Source organism: Phymastichus coffea, unplaced genomic scaffold, assembly GCF_024137745.1.
Source record: "Phymastichus coffea isolate CEN01 unplaced genomic scaffold, Cenicafe_Pcof_1.1 PCOF00113, whole genome shotgun sequence".
In the NCBI taxonomy this organism is placed as follows: Eukaryota; Metazoa; Arthropoda; class Insecta; order Hymenoptera; family Eulophidae; genus Phymastichus; species Phymastichus coffea.
Genome location: NW_026706924.1, coordinates 236137 through 259949, shown reverse-complemented (window position 1 = coordinate 259949; position 23813 = coordinate 236137). Strand labels below are relative to the sequence as shown.

Genomic DNA, 23813 nt, shown 5'->3' with positions numbered 1-23813 from the left:
TATGTGTGCGGCTGAGACGTAAACCGTGATGCCAATTGGCAATGAGCCAAAATACGACAAAAAGTACGTAAGTGTGTGCAGATGACGCAACAGATTTGCCACTTGTTACCAAACTGGGAGGAGAGAGCGACGTTATATTATTATGGCACCTCTCGTCTGCTTCCGCGTAATTTAGCCCGTGCGAAAGATCGATAAGCTGTAAATCTAGGGGCGCACACGTTTGGACAATGGAAGCGCTCGACTGTATAGATAGCGAATAATGTGAAATCGATAAGGGAGAGACGAGGAAGCGTCCCACTGGATTAACATCCTGTTAACAGCTGCAAGATGCTAATTGATGGCCCAAGCTCGTTACCTTACCGATGTTAGGGACACTTTGCATGAAGCTATGTTTGTGACAATGTGGCATGCAAAGCGTGGAATTATCGCAATTGAAATAAAGAACTGTCGGTCAAATGAATAATTTGATGAAAGTATTTGTTCGAAATAAGCAACTGCCTCGAGCAAACTAAAACGGGTTGGGGTTGCTTTAACGAGCGCGCACTGCCCAAGACCCGCTAAAAGTATTATAGTTATGAAATTCAACACTTCGCCTCGGCATAGCGTTTCGAGTCGCACAGGACGTCTTGGCAAACATTTAACTTTACCGTAAACTCGCGACACGCAACTTGGTCATTCAAATTTAGCATCACTTTGCTCGACGGGAGAGAGAAGCAAGCCCCGTGCAACGCTTTCTTTTTTAACAAAGCTAGTTAACCACCGTGAGTTGGGATTACAAAACCGTTTTGATCGATTTTCCTGAAAAGGTGCTTGCTTCTCGCTCTCATCTGAGTCTTCATAATAGATGCGGCAGATGTTCTTTCAACGCGAAAAAATAAAGGAAAGAAAAAATCTCTCTATTTCTCTCTTCGAAATAGAATATTGATATCGTTTTGTGTATTTTACGAGGTTGTCTTTCTGTATGCGACCGAGAAAAATATTGACTTGATTTGCACTATATAAAAATAATGATTTATATACAAAAGAAACGTTTATTCGGAGGCTTTTCTTGCATTTATTTGCGTTATCTGCAAAAGAAAGAGGAAGCGCATAACCGTTACAAAACGCGACAACAATGACAAATTTCTTACAGACACTAAACTTTATAGCGCTCAGTAAGATCCATAAAGTAAGAGAACATGCCTTTGGCCGGTATAAACGCAGAGCAAACAATCGAAGTGAGCAACGAGGTAGCAGTGTAGCCTCCCTACGGGTTTTCTCAGCTGCTCTTATCAATGCAAATGGCAAGCCGCAAACTCGCAGTCTCATTATCTTTATCGTCCGTCTCTGTCTGTCTCTCTCTTTCTCTCTCTGCCTCACTCTTTACTATATATATGCGAAATACAAAAGCCAACACTCAAGGTCTCGATATACCTCCAGTATCCAAAGCTGTATAATGTTTCCCTTTTCAAGGCCCTCAAGGCCCGAGAAAAAAAGAGAAGACGACAAAACGGATGTGCCTGCGGGCAACGTGTGCGTCCTCATCGCCGTCGTCGACGCTCGTTACTTTTCATGCGAACGAATGGAGGTCGAGAGGATGGTTGTCGTGTGTTTTGTTCGCTGAATTTCTTTTCTTCTTTCGTCGGTATATGATGGGGCGATGGCTACGATATTGTTGAAAGCATATTGATGTGTGACTTTTTTGTCTGCCGTAGTGGCAATTTTAGTAAGATTTGAGGAAGTCGTGTTGGAATACTGATTTTTTCCTCTTCTGATCGATCTTTTTAGTTGGAGAGTCGAACGGTTTGAAGACTTTTAAAATTTTTTCTGATCAATCGTTTTATAAAAATGGAGCTCTTCATTGTTATCGTACGCTAGAATAATCATTTTTTGCGACAAAGAATTTGATATGGAAATGCAGAGTCAACATTTATTCAATAGTTATTCTCTTTTCATTAAATGTCTATAGAAAAATGGATGGTATGATTAGATCTTACTATTTTGCTTATTGATTCTACTCGAGATATGAAAGTACACATGTAAGTTAATTAGTAAATCACTGAGTTGAAAGCTCGCGGATGCGTTTGAAAAAACGTAAGTATATTTATACAGCAGAGAGAAATAACGATGGACGTGAGAAAGTAGGACATGTACAACAAATGAAACACAGAGGATTAACTCTTTTGATTTTTCGAAAATTCGATAAAAGTCCGAGAAGATTAACATTTAACAAAAGAACATTTTAGCATTATTTTAAATAAAACTTCAAAGTAGACCCAAATGGAAGATAGAAGAATAAAAGTCGAAAAAAGAAAAAACATTGAGAGCAAGATAAGAAAGAGGAGAGAATCGTCAAAGATCCCGAAAAAATATTTGACACCAGAGGCAAAAAATTTCGAATCCAAGACTAGAATCCTTTAGATATCCTCAGGATGATGATTGCATTGTCCAGGAAAGGTCTTATCTCATTACCTTGACTATCAAATGCTTCAATTCATTTTCAATCTATCGTATACTCCTGTGATAAAAGAGTCAAATATTATTTCGTCTGACAGGCGAAAAAAAATCGCACAAGAAACACGGTACGTCAAGCCAATAAAGCTTAACGGTAGTCGTTAATCCACAACAATGCTGCCAGAGAGTAGTCGAAATAATTTAGAGCGCTCCATGAATGCAAATTTGCGTAACACAATATCATTCGAATTTTATGAAAAGTGTCAGTTGTCCATCTTGTTAGTCTCACGAAATTACATTGCGCGGCAGTGGTGCGTTTCACTTTCATAAAAAAGAAGACTGTTTCTTCAACACGCAAGTGCATTTTAGTTGCACGGCCGACAATCAATTTGTCATGAGCTGCTTTGCACCTAACTTTGTGCGATTGCGGCTGATTAGAAATGATTGAAGATGTTTTTACGACCTCCTTTTCTTCAATGTTAGCTTGCAATCATTTTTGCGTTGCGATTTCCGGTTCAAAGATTTTTCAATCACTCCATTTTTCATTATTTAAAAACCAATTGGAAAGGAAAAATAAGCGATCAATATAACGCAGAAATAAAACTTTGAAATGCTCTATTTTGTTATTTACACTTTTCTCGCGGTTAAAAATAAGAAAGATGCATCGATTGTTTTCGAAATTATAAAGCGCTTTAAAAAATTATTCGTTGATGTAACAACCGAATTCGAATAAAAAGCCATAATCTTCATACTAAAGTCCTTATATCGTACGAGACTCATAAATTTCACGGTATAAATAAGTCTAATGCATTTACGCCAGTAAATCACTTGGGTTACAAGTTTTCTCGCGAATGAACAGCCCTGAGACAGGGAGCATATAAATTTCAGTGAAAGAAGTGACACCATTATCACCGCACAACTCGAAGAAAACGACGAGCGCATTATTTCCAACGAATGCTCGTGCATACAAGAGCCAAAGCACATATACACATACAGACACGTACTCTCTTGTACCTCGCGCGCGCGCGCGCGTATATGAACTTCGCGTATATACCTCACCCTGAATTTTAATTGGCTGAGACATGCAGCTTTCTCAACAAACAATATGTTACGTCGCTAGCTTGCAGTATCAAAGAAACTACTTTGCCGATCGCTTTTTTTTTATTCGACTTCCGAAGTTTTACAACTGACAGAGACTATCAAACTTTTTCACCCGTTTGAGAAAAGTACTACGAGTCAAACTCAATGAAAGTTAATCAAAAAGAAGAAGAAGAAGTGATACAGAGTGTCAGGAGCGTCTGTATGTGTCTCATAAAATACAACTGAGACACACGCACATAACCTACAGTGCATATCCGCCGGCTGATAAAACATTCGTTGGGCGTCAAAAGCTTTACAGGCAGGCAGGTCACACGCTACTATATTCGTTTTTCCTCGTGGCATGCATTGCTCATCTATTATTTTTTTCCTCTTTTGTATGCGTTGCACGGAAGACATTATTTTTACCTTAGCGTGTGTGCTGCAATGGTTGCATTGTCGACTACTGTACGTTTTATTACTACTAAGCGGCCGATAGCTACGCTTAATATTTTAATTAAAGAGTAGAAATGCATATGCGCAGTTTATTCGTAATTATAATATTGTCGAGAGAAAACACTTTGTGAGCTGTTGGTTTTGTCACTTTGGGCGAAAATATGCGCGTGATACGCGTACGTAGAAGAATCCTTTTCATAATTTATTTGTTGATATCACGCCGCACAACATGCTGCAAGCGCAATGCGTGAGCATTTTTGTTGCTCGTTACGCTCACTGACGAAGATCGATATGTAGATAAAGAAGTCAAAATGTGATCTAATCACAATCTCGTTGGAAATAGCTTCCGTGGAAATCCGATTATACCGGGAGTGCTGACGCTGCTGCCCACAATCAGCCAATAAAAATTCTATCAAACGAGGCGTGCAAAAAGCGAACATATAAATCAGACAGCTGGAAAACACGGCCATTAAAAGCCCATTACCATGTCCGTCGGTGGAAGGGCCGTTGATCTGGAAAATTACGCAAAGACGAATAAGAAAGTTGTCAGTAGTCTGGAAACGAATTGGTACTCGAGGTTGAAGTTCCAACACCGCTTCCAACACCTGAAGCACCTATACGATGAAGAGACTTTTGCCTCTCTCCCTCTCGAGTGCATACCGCTGGATCGATCAATTGACTGCTCAAAGTCTTTTGTTAAAGAAGACTCTATGTGTACGTATGTGTGAGATGCAGGAGCACGGACGGCAAAAGTCAAGTGGTATTTTCGGGTATAGACGCTTTAAATATTTACATTCTAAATTAGCTTGGAGCAGCTTTCTTTAGTTACTTACAGATAACTTCAGTTAAACTATTCTTTTATTTCGATTTACCTATTGGACGATTGGAATTGCTGTTACGAGTTGTATAAAAATCCAGTACAATAAAATTTTAAAGAATATACGATACTTTTGAATAATGCAATTCTTTTACACAACCTTCGATATCGAAAAATGAGATTTATATTTCGGTATATGTGTTTCTTAAGAAAGCGAAAGAGTTGTTATTCAAAGCAGTCTTAAATAAATTCGTATAATCATCTAATGAAAAAAGAAAACCTAAAAAGGGACATTCAAATTGCAATGGAATCAGAACGACGCGTATTGAACGACCTTTTGTCCTAAAGATCGGAATTGCAGCGGAGCTAACCTCGTTACCATAGAAACCCCATCAAATTATCGCAAACAAGCGGCGCATTTGGTTGTCGCGGCAGTTGCCGTAATCAAACCCGCAGGAAATTCAGCTTCAAAATCGCTTTTAAGCTCGTTTCGAGCTCTCGCTGTAAGCACACGGGCAGCTCACGTGGACAAGCTACCACAAAGGGACAGCTCCCGCTACCCCGCCGCTGCGGCCAAATTGACTTGGCGTCGCCACGGCGATTCTTGCTAACTGGTCAAGCGTGAATTAACGCACTTCAATAATTTACCGACCGAATTTTCCTGTTAAGTCCCCACCAGGGTGTACTCTGGCCACGGCGCGAGTTTCGACCAACTGCGGCGACCAACTAACGACGATTAAGCGCTGCGAAGCTTTACGTTACCTTTTCCTATTGTGGGATTTGATTCGTGTTTTTGCTGAGGATTCAGCGGGATACACGTTCAATGAATCCCTTCGTTTTAATTTACATATGTTTTATTACTTGCAGTTCTTATTGAAAAATTCATCGCGTAAATAGATTATTACTGGCTAATAATTTTATGTTGCAGAAATATTTTGCGAAAAGCCCAAGTAACTTTTTCTTATTAACAAATATCAAGTTGACATTACGTTTACAATATCAGATATCACATATTATTCATTTATCGAAAATTGTTATTCTGTCAGACTTTATAGTGAGACGAAGAAAATCCTTCAAGCTTTATCATTTAAAAAAGGATATCATATTTTCGTCTGATATATCGACTTGGGCACGTCATGTTACGGTTACAATTTTATTTGCGTAGCAATGAATCTCATAACTCAGAATGTAACTTGATTCAGACTGGGAAATCCGATAATTCCGATGAACAAAAAAAGCCTTGAAGGCTAGAAAAGCAAAGCACAAGATAAAACGTGCGAAGATAATAATTTGATTTTCTCGGCGCTATCATTTTTTGTAATAATATGGAAAGGCGTGATAATTAGAGAAAAATATATCTTGCTCCGTCGCATTCCAAAACCACGTAATATTGGATTCTTTCATTGCGAATAAAAGAAGAGAGAGAGAGAGAGAGAGAGAGAGAGAGAGAGAGAGAGATAGTGAAATAAAAAAAATTCAATGGTGCAATCGGACACAAAGGCAAACGATGCCACATTCACTCAATCCATCCTCATTTACTCGCTAGCGGCTAAAAACTTCTTGCGATAATGTCGAAAACGAGACAAAGCCGAGACTGAAGAATCGACGGACTCATTATTTACCTCGATGGCAACAATGGTTTCCCAAGGAGGAATAAAATAAAAAGAGAGGTCAAGCGAGCAAATAATCGGCACCACATCGATAACAGAGCTTGTTTGCTTTATCCACCAGTAGTTATTGGATTCTTTCTCTGTTCTTTTAACAATCCCACGTGTTTTTCAACGTGAATACACTCTTGGATTAATTAGTTTGATTACTATCTCCTTTCCTCTCTCTCTCTCTCTCTCTCTCTCTCTCTCTCTCTACAACAAAGGATACAATCAAATTAAAATTCTTATCACGAAAATCTAACGCTAAATTTCTGCTCTTCGTTTATATCTTTTTTATAACCGAATAAATAATATTTTACGAAAATTTGATAGCTGCATTCAGCGGAGGATTGCCAAGTGTAAATCAGTTGACGTGCCAAGCAGCAAACGTTTATTATCAGCTTAGTCGGTTAACGAACTCGCTTTTCCCTCCACAGCTACGGCTTTTTACTCGCCTTTTTCTCTTGATTTTTCTTCCGTTCGCTTAGAACTAATGTTTATTTTCCGTCTTGTTCTTTCATTTATGCCAGCGATGCAAACATCCCACGTCGGGCGTATAATGTAAACAAAATTATAAAGCGCGGCGTTCCTTGATGCAGAATTGAATGCGATAAAAGATCGTTTGGACAACTTTTTACGCGTGTCTGATCAAACTCAATCTATTCTACTGAAAACTCTTCGATTTTTTTCGATGGTAAGCGTGATCACTCGAGAAAAAAATTCGAAGAAACAGATGGAAATAAAAAAATGAAATCCAGCGATGGAAAGAAACTCCCTCGGCATTCAAAATACACACACGTACGAGCTAAAAACAGGTCAGAGAGAGAAAGATCGAACTGGGTGTGCTTTTATCTGGCGTGTCGTCTCGATTTTCCCGGGCAGCAACGAGGAAAAATGCAACGAAAGTTAGCTGGCAGCGCCCACTGTCTCCACCACCGTACTGGTACATGTAGGCGTCCAAACATTTCTCTTTGTTTCGCCGTGTAGCAATAGTAGTGCATGAGGAGGATTGAAAGTTTTATCGCTAAACACTTCCAACGACGACTGGACGCGAGTAAGGACGGCACTGTGATGAAAAAATATTGAACGCTTTAATCTCTCTTACAATCCTACTTTTTCTCCTTAATTTAGTTCGTGAATTCGCGGTTGAAAGTACCTTACTCCATCCTCCCCCGCCGCTCCTACGCGTTATTGTCAACGTTTTCTTAAATGGGTAATTTATTGTACTTAACTGTTCCGTTGAAAAAATTTTTAATTTTTATTTTTTTTGTCGCTTAGTTTTTAAGCTGCCTGAAATTTACTGTAAAATGTTGTTTCAATCATAAATTACTTCTACATAAATCTTTTCACTGGACTTATTGAAAGCTTTCAGAACTTCAATGCTATCTGTTTATTTCAATTCTATCGTTTGTTACACTTTTACGTTATTTTAAATTTATTCATTTCTTATATAAATGAATAGTTGAATGAAATATAAAATAAAGATTTCTCTTTTTAACTCATACAAGTATTTCCAAGTTAAACATTATCGTTGTCTTGAGATAATACATTCAAAAGCGATTTAAAGATTTAAACACTCAATAACATCGGACGTAGCGATCATACCAAACGAAAACACAAAAATAATCATTAAATGCAAAAATGACAATTCAATCTGTCACATCAGTCAGACAGAATACCTAACTAATTGAGTTCGAACAAACGAGAGAAACCTGCGAGTCACTCTCTAAAAGAAAAAAATTTCCTTGCTCGTGCGACGTAGATAGGCTTCGAGGAAAATCCCCGTCTCATCAAACACAAACCGATAACAAATAGATGACTGTCGAGCAAGAGAAAAGAAGAAAGTAGAGAGAAAACAAGGACAACATAGCGGGTGACTAATTAGCTGCTCATCAAATTGCATACATTCAGCTGTGTACAGTGATTGATTAAGTAATAATGAATTTTACGTCGGCGTGACACTAATTTTCTTCGATTAGCATCGTAGAAGGTTATTCATTATCGCCCAAATGACTTTCGACACTATTCTCTCTCTCTCTCTTTTTCACAGCGTTATATTGACTTCAATTGTGCAATAAACGTTGAACGTAATGTCTCTTGGCAAGAAACAAATGTTTCCGTTGCCAGAAACTAAAATTTATCGAACAAGCTCGCCATCTTTCTCTCTCTCTCTCTGTTAATTAATCGGCTTTTGATTTTCGAATTTTTCCAAAATTTTCATTGTTAATTTTTGCAAAAGAGAGGTTGAATATCTCTTCAAGAAACATCTCGCTTGGATGTAAATTCCAGTGTAAACTACACTTACTGATGCAAATAATAGTTTAAATATGTATGGCTTCTACTACTGCTGTGCGAATATTTAAATGTGTCATTTACATGTCGTCATCTCGTCGCTTTAAAACCGTCGTGAGAATTACGATACATATGTCTCAGGCAGAGCTTTTTAATTAACATACAACTTGACTTTGTAATTTAATTTATTATAATCGGAGAATGACGCCGCCACGAAAAACTTCAACGCCAAACAATTCAATTACTCACGCAATTGATTTTTCCCCGTCCAATTTTCTTATAGCTGCTTGCTGAAACAAGAACACGAAGGAAAACTCATCAAGTACAGAAGTAAATACCTTCGCTCATATGCCACCTTCACGAGGAATTAGTAAAGGACTCAGCAGCAGGAGAGTTGCATTAGCGAAGCTTTTTGTCGAAAGCGCGCGAGACGGGCATTCATCATTCTTACAATTTCTACGGGTAACGAGATTGTTAAGCTGCTGCTGAATGTGTTTTCTACGATGTGCGTTCGAGACACGTGCACTTTCCACGTTGATTGATTAAAGCTCGCGCAGAAAAAGATTTTCGAGAGCGGAAAACCAGATCGAATGAATTTCAATGCTCTGACGTTAACGCCGATTCGCGCTATGTGGAAAAAGTTGAGCTTCTTGCCGAGAGATTCGACTTGCTGCTGAATAGTTTGCGAAGATTTCTTATGCCCGCTGAAACTAGAAGATCTATTTCTAACGGAACTAATGATCTAGAAACTTCCCTGAAAGCCAATCTGTCTTTTTGAACTTTATAGATTACAATTGAGTGCAGTCTATACGTTGAACAAACAAATTTCTTCGTGATGATAGATGCAACTGCGACGCGTTATGCCTGATATTAATTTTATCAAAAAAAGAAAACGCGACCTACATTACAATCTCGTTTATCTAAATATTTCATGCAGGCTATGCAGCAGTATGTACCAAACGAGAAAAAAATCCTTCAGACTGCGTAGATTCATCTAATGACGTTAGTTATAAACAAAAAAAATTTCGCAATTTTTTTCTGTATCCGTGTAGAACGTATGAATCAAGATTATAGCAGGGACAAAGTACATTACCAGGCGAGAATTGTCTTGAAATAATAAAAAAGTTTCGTAGTAAGGGTTCGCAGAATCGTCAGCATATTTTGTTACGACAATGAAAATTTTTTGCACGCGACGCTTGGAAAACGTGACTGCTCGCCAAGTATGGTAATGTACCGTAACACTTTCTCTCCGCAGTAAGAGACTGATAGTAACAAGACTTATTTTCTACTTGTGCGAACCATTGAAACTTTACAAAGCACGGTCGTTTCGCATAATTTTAAGGGGTCGTCATAAATCTGTTTGCCAGCGCAGCTGTCTCGAATTTAAAAAAGTAATAAGGGCCTGTTACTTCGATTCCTAACGCTTCTTTTTTTCAGCCTTTTATCCTAAGTACGGGATGTTAAAGTGTAGTAATTAACAAAGCCATGATCTAAAAAAAAATGAGATAGGAGTTCTCGAGTGCTTAATTGGAAGAACTAATCGTAACAACGAAGCCAAGTGCTTTCACGTCGAAGCTCATGCGCAAATTAAGCTTCATTACCAAAGTTGGCCTCTGAAAGGATAATAAAAAAAAAATTTTCCGGCACCCTCGAACATAATGTAGTGCGCGAAGTTATTAACCTTTCGCGCATAAATAAACATTCCTCAAGCCCAATTTTCACACCCCTCCATTGCTGAGGAAAACGCTTGAAGCGTAAATCACGCGAAGAAAAGACAGACTCGATGAGGACGACGACGTGCGTCTTTTTCTTCCTCTTCCAGAAGAGACTTTTTTTTGACACGGGAAACTACTCCGTGCGTGTGTTTAAAGGATCGATGCGATGCGAGGCTTCGATTAGACTTGAATGGAAAATTAAAGAAGGTATTTTTTAAATTTCATTTATCAACTTTCTAAACGTAAATCACTAAAAGATTGTAATTTATGAACCGTTCCTCGGATGTGTTTATGATTATAAGTTGCATTTGTTCGAAGTAAAAACGCCAAAATTTGAAATTGTTGTTGAACGTAGCTCTGAAATGTATCTGAATAATGCAGAACTGGAATATACGAAACGTGTATATTAATTACGTAGAAGTATCCAGTACATATAATACCATCATTTATTTATTTGAAAAATATTGCATACAATTTTCATATAATTCTCAATTCCAGCTCTTATTCAAATTATTACCACTAGGCGGCTGATATCCGGTCTAGACAATACGTAATTGAATTTTCTGATTAAGGATATATTATGAATCATTTAATTTTATTACATTAAGTTACAAGTTATTACCAATTTCGAATACAGATTTGTACTCGCAATTTAATAAGTTTTTTATGATAACTTTTCTGATTATTTGCTTTTACACTGTTTCAACGTAGATAAATAATAAAGTATCCTCTAAAATCTTTTAAAAATTATGAATATATAATAGTGTGCATTGGAGTGTAAATTCTAGTCATCGTTACTTTTAGAGTTGATCGAAAATATCCAGTAACTATTACCACAAACAACATCAAATCTAGATAACCAACCTCATCAACAAAACTAATCACACTATAATTTCGGTCTTGTAAACCAGGGTGTGAAGTCTTACTGTAAACCATATCTGATGAAAGAAAAGATAAAAAAGAAAAAAAAATAAATGCACATCACAGAAAGAAAAAGCCTCGCTTGATCTATCGTTAGATCAGTTGGCATATTTATGTCTCCGGGCATAATGTCGGCTTTTCCGAGCGTCGACTGACAGTGAAACGTTTTACCGCTGATGAAGGTCTATCGGGCTCGAGAAAGTTAATCTTCCAAAGGTGTTTTAAGGGACAAGTAATATCTATACAGCGATATATTTTGGAGGAGGTGGGGTCGTGGACGTATCGTGAGTTATTCACCGGATTAGGCTTATTTCGCCAGGTTCTCGGTAAGAAGTATGGCTGGATTTCGTTTTTTTCGTCCGGAGACGTGAATTTCAAACTGTCGATATATTTTTGAACGGGCATTGAGGAAACAAGTTTGCGTGGGTGAAAATGTGTTTTGAAAATATTTTCCTGAGCCGTAGATTTTTTTCAAAGTATAAACATTATCGATTGCCAAATATTACGGAGATATATTGTTGTTTTAGTAAATCATTCTAAAAATATTCATTGAATCGAAAAAATAAAATACAATCCTTGATCTACAAACTAATTTTTTCATTGTAAAAATATTCTTATTTTAATTTGAAACAAAAAGTCATCGATTTCACCCTTTCACACAAACAATTTGCCATTTAAAAAAAAAAGGATCAAATCATCATCAATTCAAATCGTAGCAGCGAAAAATAAATCCTCGACTCTGTATGTTCGTTGTACTCTATTCGAACGCACTCACTGCGAAAAAGCTCCGTGTGCCGTGCATCCGTGTTCAGTTCTCTCGCTGAGAAAAAACTCGCTCGCGGCGATATATGTGTAACTCTCGCTATCGTCGATGTCTCGACATAAATAATGCACTGACGCTCTACGCATACGCTACGAATAGATATGCACCCATGCGCTGTTTTTATTTGAAAACACGAAGAAAATAGTAGAAGAAGAGACAACGAAACTACTGATCGCGAATCCAAATGGAGAACGACCTCGCATTGAAAATCTAAGAAGTCCTTCGACGTCTACACGTACACGAGCGCCCAAAGAGTTCACGCCTGGAGCAAGGAACATTAAATTATCAGCGCAGGACAGGTCACTCGTTTAATCGGAATTATTCGGGATGGAAACTTCTCTTTCGCGTTGGCCTGCTTTTTTGTACCCACAAGCGAATTGGTACCATTCGAACGAGTAGCATTATTTATTGGTCTTTTTTCCGGAATAGTAAACATTTAATCATGTTCGGGGTCATCTATTCAAACTATTTTTTGCAACGAGTTGCATGTTATATTTTTTTAAATTGAAGTAATACTGTTAAACGATTTTTCTGCAACGTATCGACGTTCATTTTCTTTGGGGAAATACTGTGATTGAATTTGTGGAGTCGATATTTATTGAATTTTAAATATCTTTAACGACATAAATTGTTTGACGGTGTATATAAATACAGGAAAAGATATCTAAAAAGAGAAGTCTAGATTAAGATTGAAAAAGTGTTTTGGAAAATAAAACTTTACATAAGACAGAGTAATAATTTTTATTTTACCAATCCAACCTCACTCAATAATCTTAAGAAAAAAAATAGGGCATAAATCATCGCATATCAACAAATTACACTTCAGTAACGCTTCCTATCGCCTGCACCCCAGCAAAGAGTATTCGAAATTTGCAGTTATCCGCGCGATGGTACATAGTACTATCAGACGAGAAAAGTCCCAGCCATTAATCACAAATGTCCATACGTGCGTCGCGTTGAAAAAGAAAAAGGAGGTCAAGTTCAGAAAAGAGAGAACCCGACGGCAGTAAACAGAATTTCTCCTCGGTCGGCCAATGCCGGCGCGCACGAGATATTAAAGAGAGGCTTAATCAAGCCCGTGCTGCCACCACGATATTATCTCCGTGCGCGCAAATGGCTGCCGCATTCTCGACGAATTCCGACGACGCTGAGATTCCATTGCATGTATATAGGCTCGCGACGCGCAGTTGTCCTCTTCCCGCGTGCGAACCACTCTAATTGCACATTTTTTCAAAATTTTATTGTTATCGCAATGGGTTTTATCGAATCTTTTCTTGGTTTACGACTATTGTAATTAATAAAAAAATTAATTCGGACATTTATTATTATGTATTTTTAATGTTCTATATTGTCGCGAGATGTCTGGAAAGTTTCGTACAAAATAATATGTGTTTTCAGCTTAAAAAAGCAAAGGGTACTTTTTGTGATTACCCTATTCTGTTCAACAAACACTATAGTCTTGAATAATATAACGAGTATTATGAGTTATATTTTGAAAAAAATAAATATCGCTCCAGTATCTATTTCAAATTAAAATCATACATCTTTCGAGTAACCGTCTAGATTCATTAGCGTAACCTAATAATTTTCTCTACGTACAACTTCCAGCTATAACATCGAGTCCGAGTATAAAGGCTTGAGTGAAGACCATATCGTCGCGTCGAGACAGAATATGAAAATTAAATCAGGTTCTCGAGGAGCTGCAACATAACGACAAAGATGCGCGAAAGATAGAGAAAGTCAAAATAGAATTACTCTCCTTAGGTTCTCTATCAAGTGGCTGTATGCTGTCAATTAAAAAACTCACAAAACTTTTTCAATTAACTCCCTTATTACTTCCGTTTTCTTTCTCTATCTTCACTTCTGTGCTTGCAGCTGCCGAAAATTTTGATAGCCGGACAGTCAGATACATACTTGTATTTACGAACTGTCATGGCAAAATAACGCAGAGGTGAAGCGAAAAACAGTTGATATTAAATTCCAACGTTAGTACGATATTTTTACGAACTGTCGCAACAGTATGATCAAAGTTCAAACAATCTTTTTTATTAGGTTTTATCCATATCAAATGAAGGATCTCTTTAAGCGAGAGTTCGTTCAGTCAACCGTCGTAAAAATACTTTCGACCCTTCAGTGATTCCTCCCTCAATGTGAGAGTAACGATTGCATATTTTCGAAGAAAGACAAAAAAATCATAGCCTTGTCAAGCAGAAATTCGTTAATAACAGCTCAACTGACAATCACACTTGCCCACTCCCTACTTTTCCTACTTCTTCTACGTCGTTCGGCCAATTAAAATGCAACACTCAAGAAAGTTGCCTTTGGCGGAAGATAGATCTGGTCAATTCGACAAAGCTATCTGCCCGCCAAGAACGACGCTCAAGAAATTGTAAAGAAATCATATTTCGTTTGCAAATGAACTTCATGTGTGCATGTATAGAGCACTCGTCGTTTTATTATACTCATTTTTATCACATCGCGCGATAGTAAAGTTAATATTGAGAATTTATTGAAGCTTTTCATTTCTGTATTGTGTGTGTGTGTGTGTGTGTGTGTGTGTGTGTGTGTGTGTGTGTGTGTGTGTGTGTGTGTGTGTGTAGTTAGGTTGACCCAAACGCAAAAGAATTTTAATATATTTGAAATTAAGAACAAATATTGCAGCTTTAAAAGACTCTTTTTTTCTCTAGACAGGCGGCTCACGACGTCAGATTATATAAAAGTCGCGATAAACTGAAAAAGATCGTTTCACGAAATAACATCTTCATGAAAGGACAATTTCATTTCAACATTTAACTTTTTTCATGATTCGACGCACTGCACGCTTTTTCTCAAGGCTTCTTTGCTTGGCTCTTTCGTTGACCAAAAGCACAGCCAGATTGATCCAAATAAAAGAAAAGAAAATATGCCTTTAAGGTATTTTCATAAAGATCCCAACCCGAAATAATAGAATTTGAGATTGAATACGCTAAATTGTTTGCGTATTTTTCAATCACATAACCGTGAACAATTAAAAAATCATTCTTTTTTTTCGCTATGACTAAAAAACCACATGAAAGACATTTATCATTCTCAGCGAAGAAAAATAAAAAAAGAAAAAAGCGTAAAAATTGGTGAGATGCAGATGAGCAAAAAAAAAACGAAGAGCTAGGTATCGATTCATCGCGCGGAACCACCACAAGTATGAGAACGTGCGCGCAGACATATATATGCGTAAATGTGAATATACGCAGAGAAAGAGAGAGAGAGAGAGAGAGAGAGAGAGAGAGAGAGAGAGAGAGAGAGAGAGAAGAGCCAATCGATATGTATCCTTCACACGCTCTTTTGAGTGCGCGTACACACTGGAAAACCGATGACAACTTCATAATAATGCTACGACAGCCAAATCGCTGTTGTTATTCCAGATGAATATGATGTGGTTTACAAGAGGAACGAGTTTTTTTTTATTTAAGCTTTGTTTTTGTTTTAATATTCGAAATATACTTGACTGCACATGAAAGCTTGTAATCAGGGGGAGAAATCGAGCTGCTTTTTGCGCGCTGTTTTTAAAAGTCAATTTGTATTTTCTGACACGAATAGCCAGTTCGAGAATAAAAAGTTGTTATGCATTGCAATTCAAGAATGCTACGCTACTAGAATAACAAAGCTATTGCAGTTGTAATATTAGTTCATCGACGTGTAAGTTTGCATATTTTACCAAACTCGCAACCCGCTCCTATTACGAAAAAAATAAAGGAGAGCGTTTATTCTAAAAATACGGAAGGAGACGAAGAGCGAGCTAGAAGGCTTTGGCAATTCAGTTTCTGTCCGTGGCGCTGTCTTTGAATTTCACTCCGTCACCCTTTTAAAAGTTGCATCGGCATCGTCCGTCGCGGACATAACAAGTTGCCCCAGGCGACCTCTTGAATATGCATAGTTTTTTTCTTCGACGATACCTTTCTCGCTAGGCTCGCTTCGATTTTTAGGTTACATAGTAGTGGAGACGACCACGATGTATTAAGTGATAAGCTTCAGCTAATATACATAAATTTACATTTTCCATTTGATAATTGCATTATAACGTTTGTTCATTTATTGAACTTGGGACAAATTAAGACGAATTTTAACTTAAAAATTATGTGCTGAGATGGGTATATGCCTGACTCAAATAAAACTTTTACCTCTGTATATCATTTGATTTCTACATTTCATGTTGAATATTCTCTTCAAGAAAAAGCTGGCTAATTTCAAATATTTTATCATAATTTAAATTATAGAAAAATAGATCTTTACATTATTACTATACAACTAAAGAACATTTTAAATTAAAAAAAATTTGGTAAAATATAAAGTTTCTGTACGTTCAAATTCACTGTCATTTTGGCAATAAACTTTTTAATATTTACTCTCTTACAGCAAAAGTCATTTTCAGTTTTTCATTGCAAGACTGTCACAGTTATAAAAGAATCTGCGAGGGTAACAGCTTTTATTCTAAAAAAAAAACTATTCTCTGAACTTTGCGATTCAGTAAGATGATCTTCAACTTGGTGCTCTCCAAGCTTGTAACAACCCTAAAGCTCTAGAGTATTCTCAAGCGTACGAGTTTGGAGACGGCTGTAATCGAAGAGAGTTGAACTTCTGGGCACACGAACTTCTCAACAAAAGCTTCGTATAATCCTCGACACTTCGTCAACCTACTTGAAATATTATTCGCACCGCGAGAGAATACTTGCAATTTCAATTTCAAGGATTACGACAATCGATCAATATTATACGTAATACCACATTCACGGCTAAACACGTTTACGTACTTATCGGGTTTATTCGTATTTATGACTAACCAATAAACGCCACGAAGAGAGAGAGAGAGAGAGAGAGAGAGAGGACTGGCTGAATTTTGATGGATCGTCAGTCAAAGCTATTATGCTTTAGCGCTCGTAATCACGCCAATTGATCTAGCGCTCGCAGGCTCTCGTTTGTCGTGCGGCCAAATGAAAAGAAATAAAAAAAATCGATTCGATACAGTCTGCACGCTGACAAAACAACGTCGTAAAGTTGAGTCATGTGCCATCGTATTAGTCGTTCTCTTTGATAGCGACGGCAGCAGCGAGGCCGCATAAATCAGCGAATCCAGGACCTGTCTTTTATTTCCGAAAATTATTCGCCAAAGAAATGAGGCGTCGATGATAAATAAGCCGCCCTTCTTTTATTTTCGCTGTATTCTCGTGGGTGGAGCTGTTGCGGATCAACGCCACCCGACGTTTCCGGTATACGAGTTCAGGTATTATGGTCCCGTATGGTAGTGAAGATAAACCTGGGTTACTTTAAAGCTTTGGGTCTCTTTCTCTTTTAGTGTGAGAAGCTCCAAATGACTATTTGTTACCCGCGAAAGGGAGGAAGATTGTTAATCATTTAAGAACCAGATTATATTCGTAAAATTGATTTTTCTCTTTTATTCAATGCCAATTTCATTATACTTACGAGATGATTCTGTCGATAGACAAAAATAATTTAGTCGATATTCCGGTGTATGCTGTATTTATTTCAAAATATTTACAGGGAACAAGAATCGAAAAATGATTGGTCGATTTCACTAATTCGGCTTGTATAAATTGGGTATATACAGAATGTGCTTGTTGAATAACCATTCCGGCATTTAAAATGCGTTGTTAAAGTTCATCGATAAACATTAATTTAATGTCAGCCATAAGTATTAAATTCGTGTAATATATATGTATATTCAACAAAATAATAACAACAATTATAAATCGACTTTGAAATATCTACACATTCTAAAAAAAAAGGTAGTCTAGAAAAACATCTATCAATACGACATTAGCATAACAAATTGTCGACAAGCTCGGGAAGAAAAAGAAAAAGCGATTAATCTGAAGTAGTCACTCATCTTAAAGAAAATTTGTATAATAGCCGCGGCCCTATTAAGCATCATTTTAGCTGAAACATTAACTGCTGACACACGCACTCTCGAGGGACTATATAACGCAACAGCAGCATCCACTGGATGCTGGCGGTCACGAGGATGCGTCAATTCAGTAGCAACTTTTTACACCGTCCTCGGCCCCGTCGCGCCGCTCAACCGCACACACGTGATCGCACACAACGTCGCGCGCAATCACTCGTGGCATCTTTTTTTTTCATTATTATTTACCGCGGACAATGCTATGTCGAGTATTTTCTAAGAAGTTCGAGGTAGAAAAGCAGGACATAAAAAGATAAAAAAGAACAGATTTAATTCTGCTGAAAATAGGATAATTCCCGAGAAGTTAAGTACTTTTCCGCTTTTCTGCGTACAAATCGCTAAAAAGAAGAGCACGGGTGTTTTTGTCGTCTGCAAGTGAAGAGTCACCACAGCTCGCATAGATCAACGACGACTTATCATCGTCTCGTTTACCTATAAAATATTTTCTTTTTTCGCTATCATTTTCGCTACCTGTTGTCAAGATAAGAGAGGCGCTGATTTTTATCCCTTCGTGACCTTCGCAATACCGAGATCATTGTAATAAACGTTCGTTAATCACCTGTAAGAACTTTGGCAGTACTTCTATTTCTCAAAACGACAAGACTGGATAAAGAGAGAGAGAGAGAGAGAGAGAGAGAGAGAGAGAGAGAGAGAGAGAGAGAGAGAGAGAGAGAGAGAGAGAGAGAGAGAGAGAGAGAGAGAGAGAGAGAGAGAGAGAGAGAGAGAGCTAAACGATATTTTCGTCATTTTTCAATTAGAAGCCACTCTTCTGCCTCTCTAGTCTCCACCTAATGGCTCTTCGTGAAGTTTTCTTCTCTTTCTTTCTTCGTCGAAAGGCTATTTTGCAACTGGTAATTCATCAATGCTCTCTGATTTTTAGACAGCAATTTTTTTTCGGCCAGAACAAAAAACTTTCTTCCAGCCGAAACTTTCTTCCATCATCTTTCAAGGACACAATGAACAAGAGTTCTTAAGTGAGTGCATTTCTCAATGGTTATAGATGGGAGTCTTCAAAATTAGACGGAGGGAACAAAAATGTTTATCGCATCGATAAATGTCATCACTCAACATTGTTCAAGTCGCTAACACGAAAAAACTTTTATCATGTTTTCGACGTGTATTGCCTTTACTATCCATCACTTTTTGCTTTGAATTTTGATAAGTTCATTGCTTAATGTTTGCCTTTGTCAGTTTTTTTTTCCTGTACCCGTGATGGAAAAATGCACATAACTCTGATGATAGAAAGTTTGGTTTTTATAAGATATTTCCAAATTCCACAGGAAATTTCTATAATTATAAAAAGCTCTATCTCATATTTTCTCCTAATATAAATTTGTCAGGCTACTAACCAAATTTTCTTTTTCTTTTGGCACCTTACCCTTTGAACTAAATACTGTTTGTTATCGTACATTTTCATTTACATCACATCCCAATATAACGCGAGCCATTATCTCACAAAGAGATCGTAAACTCGTCATCTATAGAGCATTCGGAAGTGAAGTTTGAAAGATAGCTGTGGGTGGTGCTGCAAATACAACCGACGTAACATAAACAGTAGCCTCTTTGAGTAACAAACGCAGAAGCGCGCGCGACGATGCTTCGTCGCGGTCGCGGGGTCGATAAAGTCCGGCACGCGTACAGAAAGCTCAACGCAAACTCCACGTAACGACGGCCCTGAAAACTAAAAGCGAGCTCGCAGTGGAAAGAATCAACGCTCTACCGGAATAACATCAATAAAGCGGATTTTGTTTGTGAGCATCCGTCGGTAAAGCAGAAACTCGATTCCCAACGTGAGTTCGGAGAAAATTTACCAGGCGAGCTTACGCGAGTTCGGAACAATTACTTGGATGGCAGGATAGACTCACGAGACATGTCCACACGCTGCACGCGTGACGCAAATCGAGCTGACGCAGGTGCTGTACCGGCGTGCAGTGGTTTTCACCTTGTTGCTCCTACCTGCATCTGTTTTGTTCGCAAATAAAGCTGAGACAAAAAAGGGTGTGTACTTCTCTCCATTTTGGGAGCTCCATTGTCATAACGAAGAGCAAGAGCTAGTAGTCTTGTTAACCCCTGGGCTAAATAACAAAGAGGATGCATTATGCCGTAAAATTAGAGTTCTTGACGATATGTAATTATCTAGACCAAAGCTTTGATGTATTTTGCCATAGTATGATTAGTATTCAGTCGTCATCGTTAATGAACATCGCTGATTTTCAGCCTTGTATGTGTGTGAAATACGTGTATAGACGACAATAAAAGCTTTATGTAGGTGCTATATATGCGTGCTACGTGCGAAGCTTTGCAGATGTCGAAATGCACTCTCGTCTATTAAAACACATTACGACTATTATTATTCCATTAGCATTATACGGCTTTTTCTCGCCCGTCCTCCGTGTATATTAATAACATTTTTATCAAAATTAACAGAGCTTCCATAAATAGCAGCGAGCAGGCAAGCAAGCAAGTGACGTCAAAGCAAGCGAGTGAGAATAGAATAGAATAGAAGTTTTTATATACTCCAGTACTGCCCAGTACTCCAACGAATTGTCGATGTGTGCCACCTTCGCGCGCGGGCACGAGTGACAGTGCGACGAAGGCTTCTAATCAACGAGCAAGTAAACCGTTGCCTGTATTGTTGATATCTCATCGGCCCTGCATGAATAACCGCGCTGGGCGATCTCGCGCCTCTATTAGCTGAGCGCCACGCACCGCAAGTGGCCGTTACAAGCGAAAGGAAGCGAAGGAGTCGAGCGAGCAGCACTTACCCGAGTGCCTTGGTACTGATGAGTGGAGTTTTCAGATTCAAGAACCCATTCTTCTTGGGTTGTGGTGCGTCAGCACTGATGCGTCGCTCCTCCACGTCAGCTTCACGTTGCTTCAAGCGCTTAGAACGGAGGTACAGCCTTACTGCTAAGCCTATTCCCAGAAGCACCACTAGAGCGCCGAGAGTACCGAACACAGCAGTTAGGATCATGTCCCTTCGTTCCATTCCCTCCTGCGAAGACGAAAAGAATTAAGAGGATTACTTTCTTTGCATTTCTTTCGTAATAAAAGGTTCGATGACATGACAAGTCCTTTGTTTGGCAATTTTTAACATGACCAAGAAGCTTCGACGTGATTGAAAGATATTTATTACCTTGACTCGAATCAAAATTATTATGTCAACAGCTGCTCCTATTATATAAATATTTTAATCTCGCAGCTGTTTGATCAAACAAGGATATATTTGAACTCATCCCCATATCTTGTCTTGAATAAATGAAAGCCTCGATTGCGTGGGCTAAGTTATAGTTGAAACTGTAAAAACTCAAATTGACTTTTCACACGGGTGCGTGAGCAAAAACAACATACGTCGTTAGTTTCGTTACAGGTTGTGTATCCCTTCGGGGTTGGGTATGTAAGAGTAAAGGAAATTACCAAGTTTTATAAGTGCTCAATTAATTTCTTGAGAAATCGAGTATCTTAATTAACAATTTTCGCGTTCTTTTTCAGAAGTCGTTATGAATTTGTATTCAAAAGGTAGCGACGTTGGCGTGCGTGGGCGAAACACCATTTCGTAGAAAACTCTAATTTACTACTTATGTCTCTGAGAAACCGTGCAATTTTTAACTATATATGGGAATATCCACATTATTGATATTCCTCATGAACCGCATGAACAATGAAAGAAAAGAATCAGATTTATGCACGGGTACATGTAACCGCATACAATTGAGAACTCGAAGATAGTGCTAAGTTAATATCAATTTCCTTCTTTCTTTCTATGAATTCTTTATTCTTCATGATTCCATTAACGTTGTCACTTCACTAAACAACTTAAGCTTTCGTTGTTATATTTCTTTTCTGCTGAGAGGGCATATCTCTAAAGGTTACCAGATACTCTGCATAAAAGCTGACTAAATAAGAATTCAATGGCCTGCGAAGCGCACAATTTCCAAGATCGCGGTAAATAATTAAGAATTAGACCCGATGAAAAATATTTATCCTTCCAAAATTGTCATCCGCAGAAACGTTGAAAAGAGAATGCAGAAAAAGCAGAAATATGCGACAAATGCTCCCTCGATAAATGAGCTTCTAATTAAAACTCCGTCCAACTTTGAAGAAGGATAAAGCTGACAAAGTTAAATAAAACTTGCCTTTCCCTCCACTTATAATGCAAAGTAGCCGGTTGTGACATTTGCGTGGCAAACTTCATCTGTCCTCCGTAATTTGGTCTACAGGAATGCGAGGATGGTGAAATACATGTTTCTTGAGAGGTGTCCCTGAACGATGGTATAAATTATACCGATGTCTGAGTGAATGTTTTCCGAGATAAAGTGAAACTTACGTTCGTGAACTTGCCAAAGCGAAAGACGTGGATTGTTTGCGGCAGGGTGTCGAGAAAGAGTTTCTATCGCGCCGTCATGCGTATTCATTGCGGCTGGAACATTCCAAATTCCAATCGAAATTCTAACGTTGGACGACAGAGCACTTGAACACACGAGAATGAATTTCTCACTCTCAAAAATAGCGTCAAATAGTTATTCATTCATACGAGTGACTCATCTAATGCCAGCAATTCGTGTTAACGGACGTAATTACTCAAATATTATTTATTCAACAGGCAATGACGCATCAACACGCCCACGAACAGGGGAGGGATTAATATAGTAATTCACAGCATATAAATTTTTAAAGCAAATGGATTGAAGTTCACTTCAAATGGTGATGAGTATAAAACATCTCGACCTGTTTTTCAATGGGAACACGAGCAATTCTGAAAAATACTGGGTCAACATTCACCAGATACACACAAACAAAACACCTGTCGTACATATATCGATGTTTATTTGTAAGCTTTAACTGGATTTCTTTTGCCATTTTCCTTTGTAGAACAATGCGGCTTTATGGAATTACAATATCGAAGCATTTATTTGTGCTGCACGTACTGCACGATAATGGCGATGTTTGACAGGAATTTGTCTTTTTTTTTATTTAAGTGAGATTTTTCGGGAGCAAGTTTAAAGTTCTCTAGTGCACCAATAATTATACGAAAAAGTTGACCAGTTAGTTAATACTGACTTATTTAGTTTTCATAATTAATCAGCCCTAACGCTTTGCAGAATTTCTCATGTTGTGCTCAGTAAGGCTTCCATAAAAATTATATACAGCAAAGACAGCAGATCTATCACATTTTTTTCGCGATCCATTTCATCAATTTTTAAATGAATAAAATGGTGCATCGTGTTTACAAAAAAAAATCACCTATCGACATTCGTCTCTCACGCTCCCTCCATTCAAAGAAAAAATATAAAACCCGAACCCGATCATAGCGTAACATTAACCGGCAGAGAAAAATTGTTTTTGACAGAAAGCACCTGAAAATATCCGCATGCAACATAAGCGCCGCTGCGTGCATGCATTTGTATAACCTTGAATATCACTATTAATTAAAAGGCGAATCGCGGCAATCTGAGATTCATGATAAAAACGAGCACGTTCATCGGGCCAGCACAGCACAGTTGCTATCGATTATTTCTCTCTCGGTTTATGAATATTTATTTCGCTCATTACACAGGCATATAAAAGCCAACTCATCGAACGAAAGTAAAAAAAAACGAATAAAATAAACAGCCGGTAAAGAGTGAGTGAGTGAGAGTGAGAGAGAGAGAGGGGGGGGGAGAGGAAAGGTAAA

General features: G+C 38.0%; 1 protein-coding gene across 3 annotated transcripts in view; it reads right to left on the bottom strand.

Moving 5' to 3' along the window:
- The window catches only part of LOC131670674 (synaptotagmin-7), a 154004-nt gene that overhangs the window by 81556 nt on the left and 48635 nt on the right, over window positions 1-23813 (bottom strand). For all 3 annotated transcript variants that reach the window (XM_058946459.1, XM_058946461.1, XM_058946458.1), the window contains one exon: window positions 20905-21134. In XM_058946459.1, the coding sequence (XP_058802442.1) occupies window positions 20905-21128 (224 nt within the window). In that variant the 5' untranslated portion in view covers window positions 21129-21134. The remainder of the gene's footprint in view (window positions 1-20904; window positions 21135-23813) is intronic.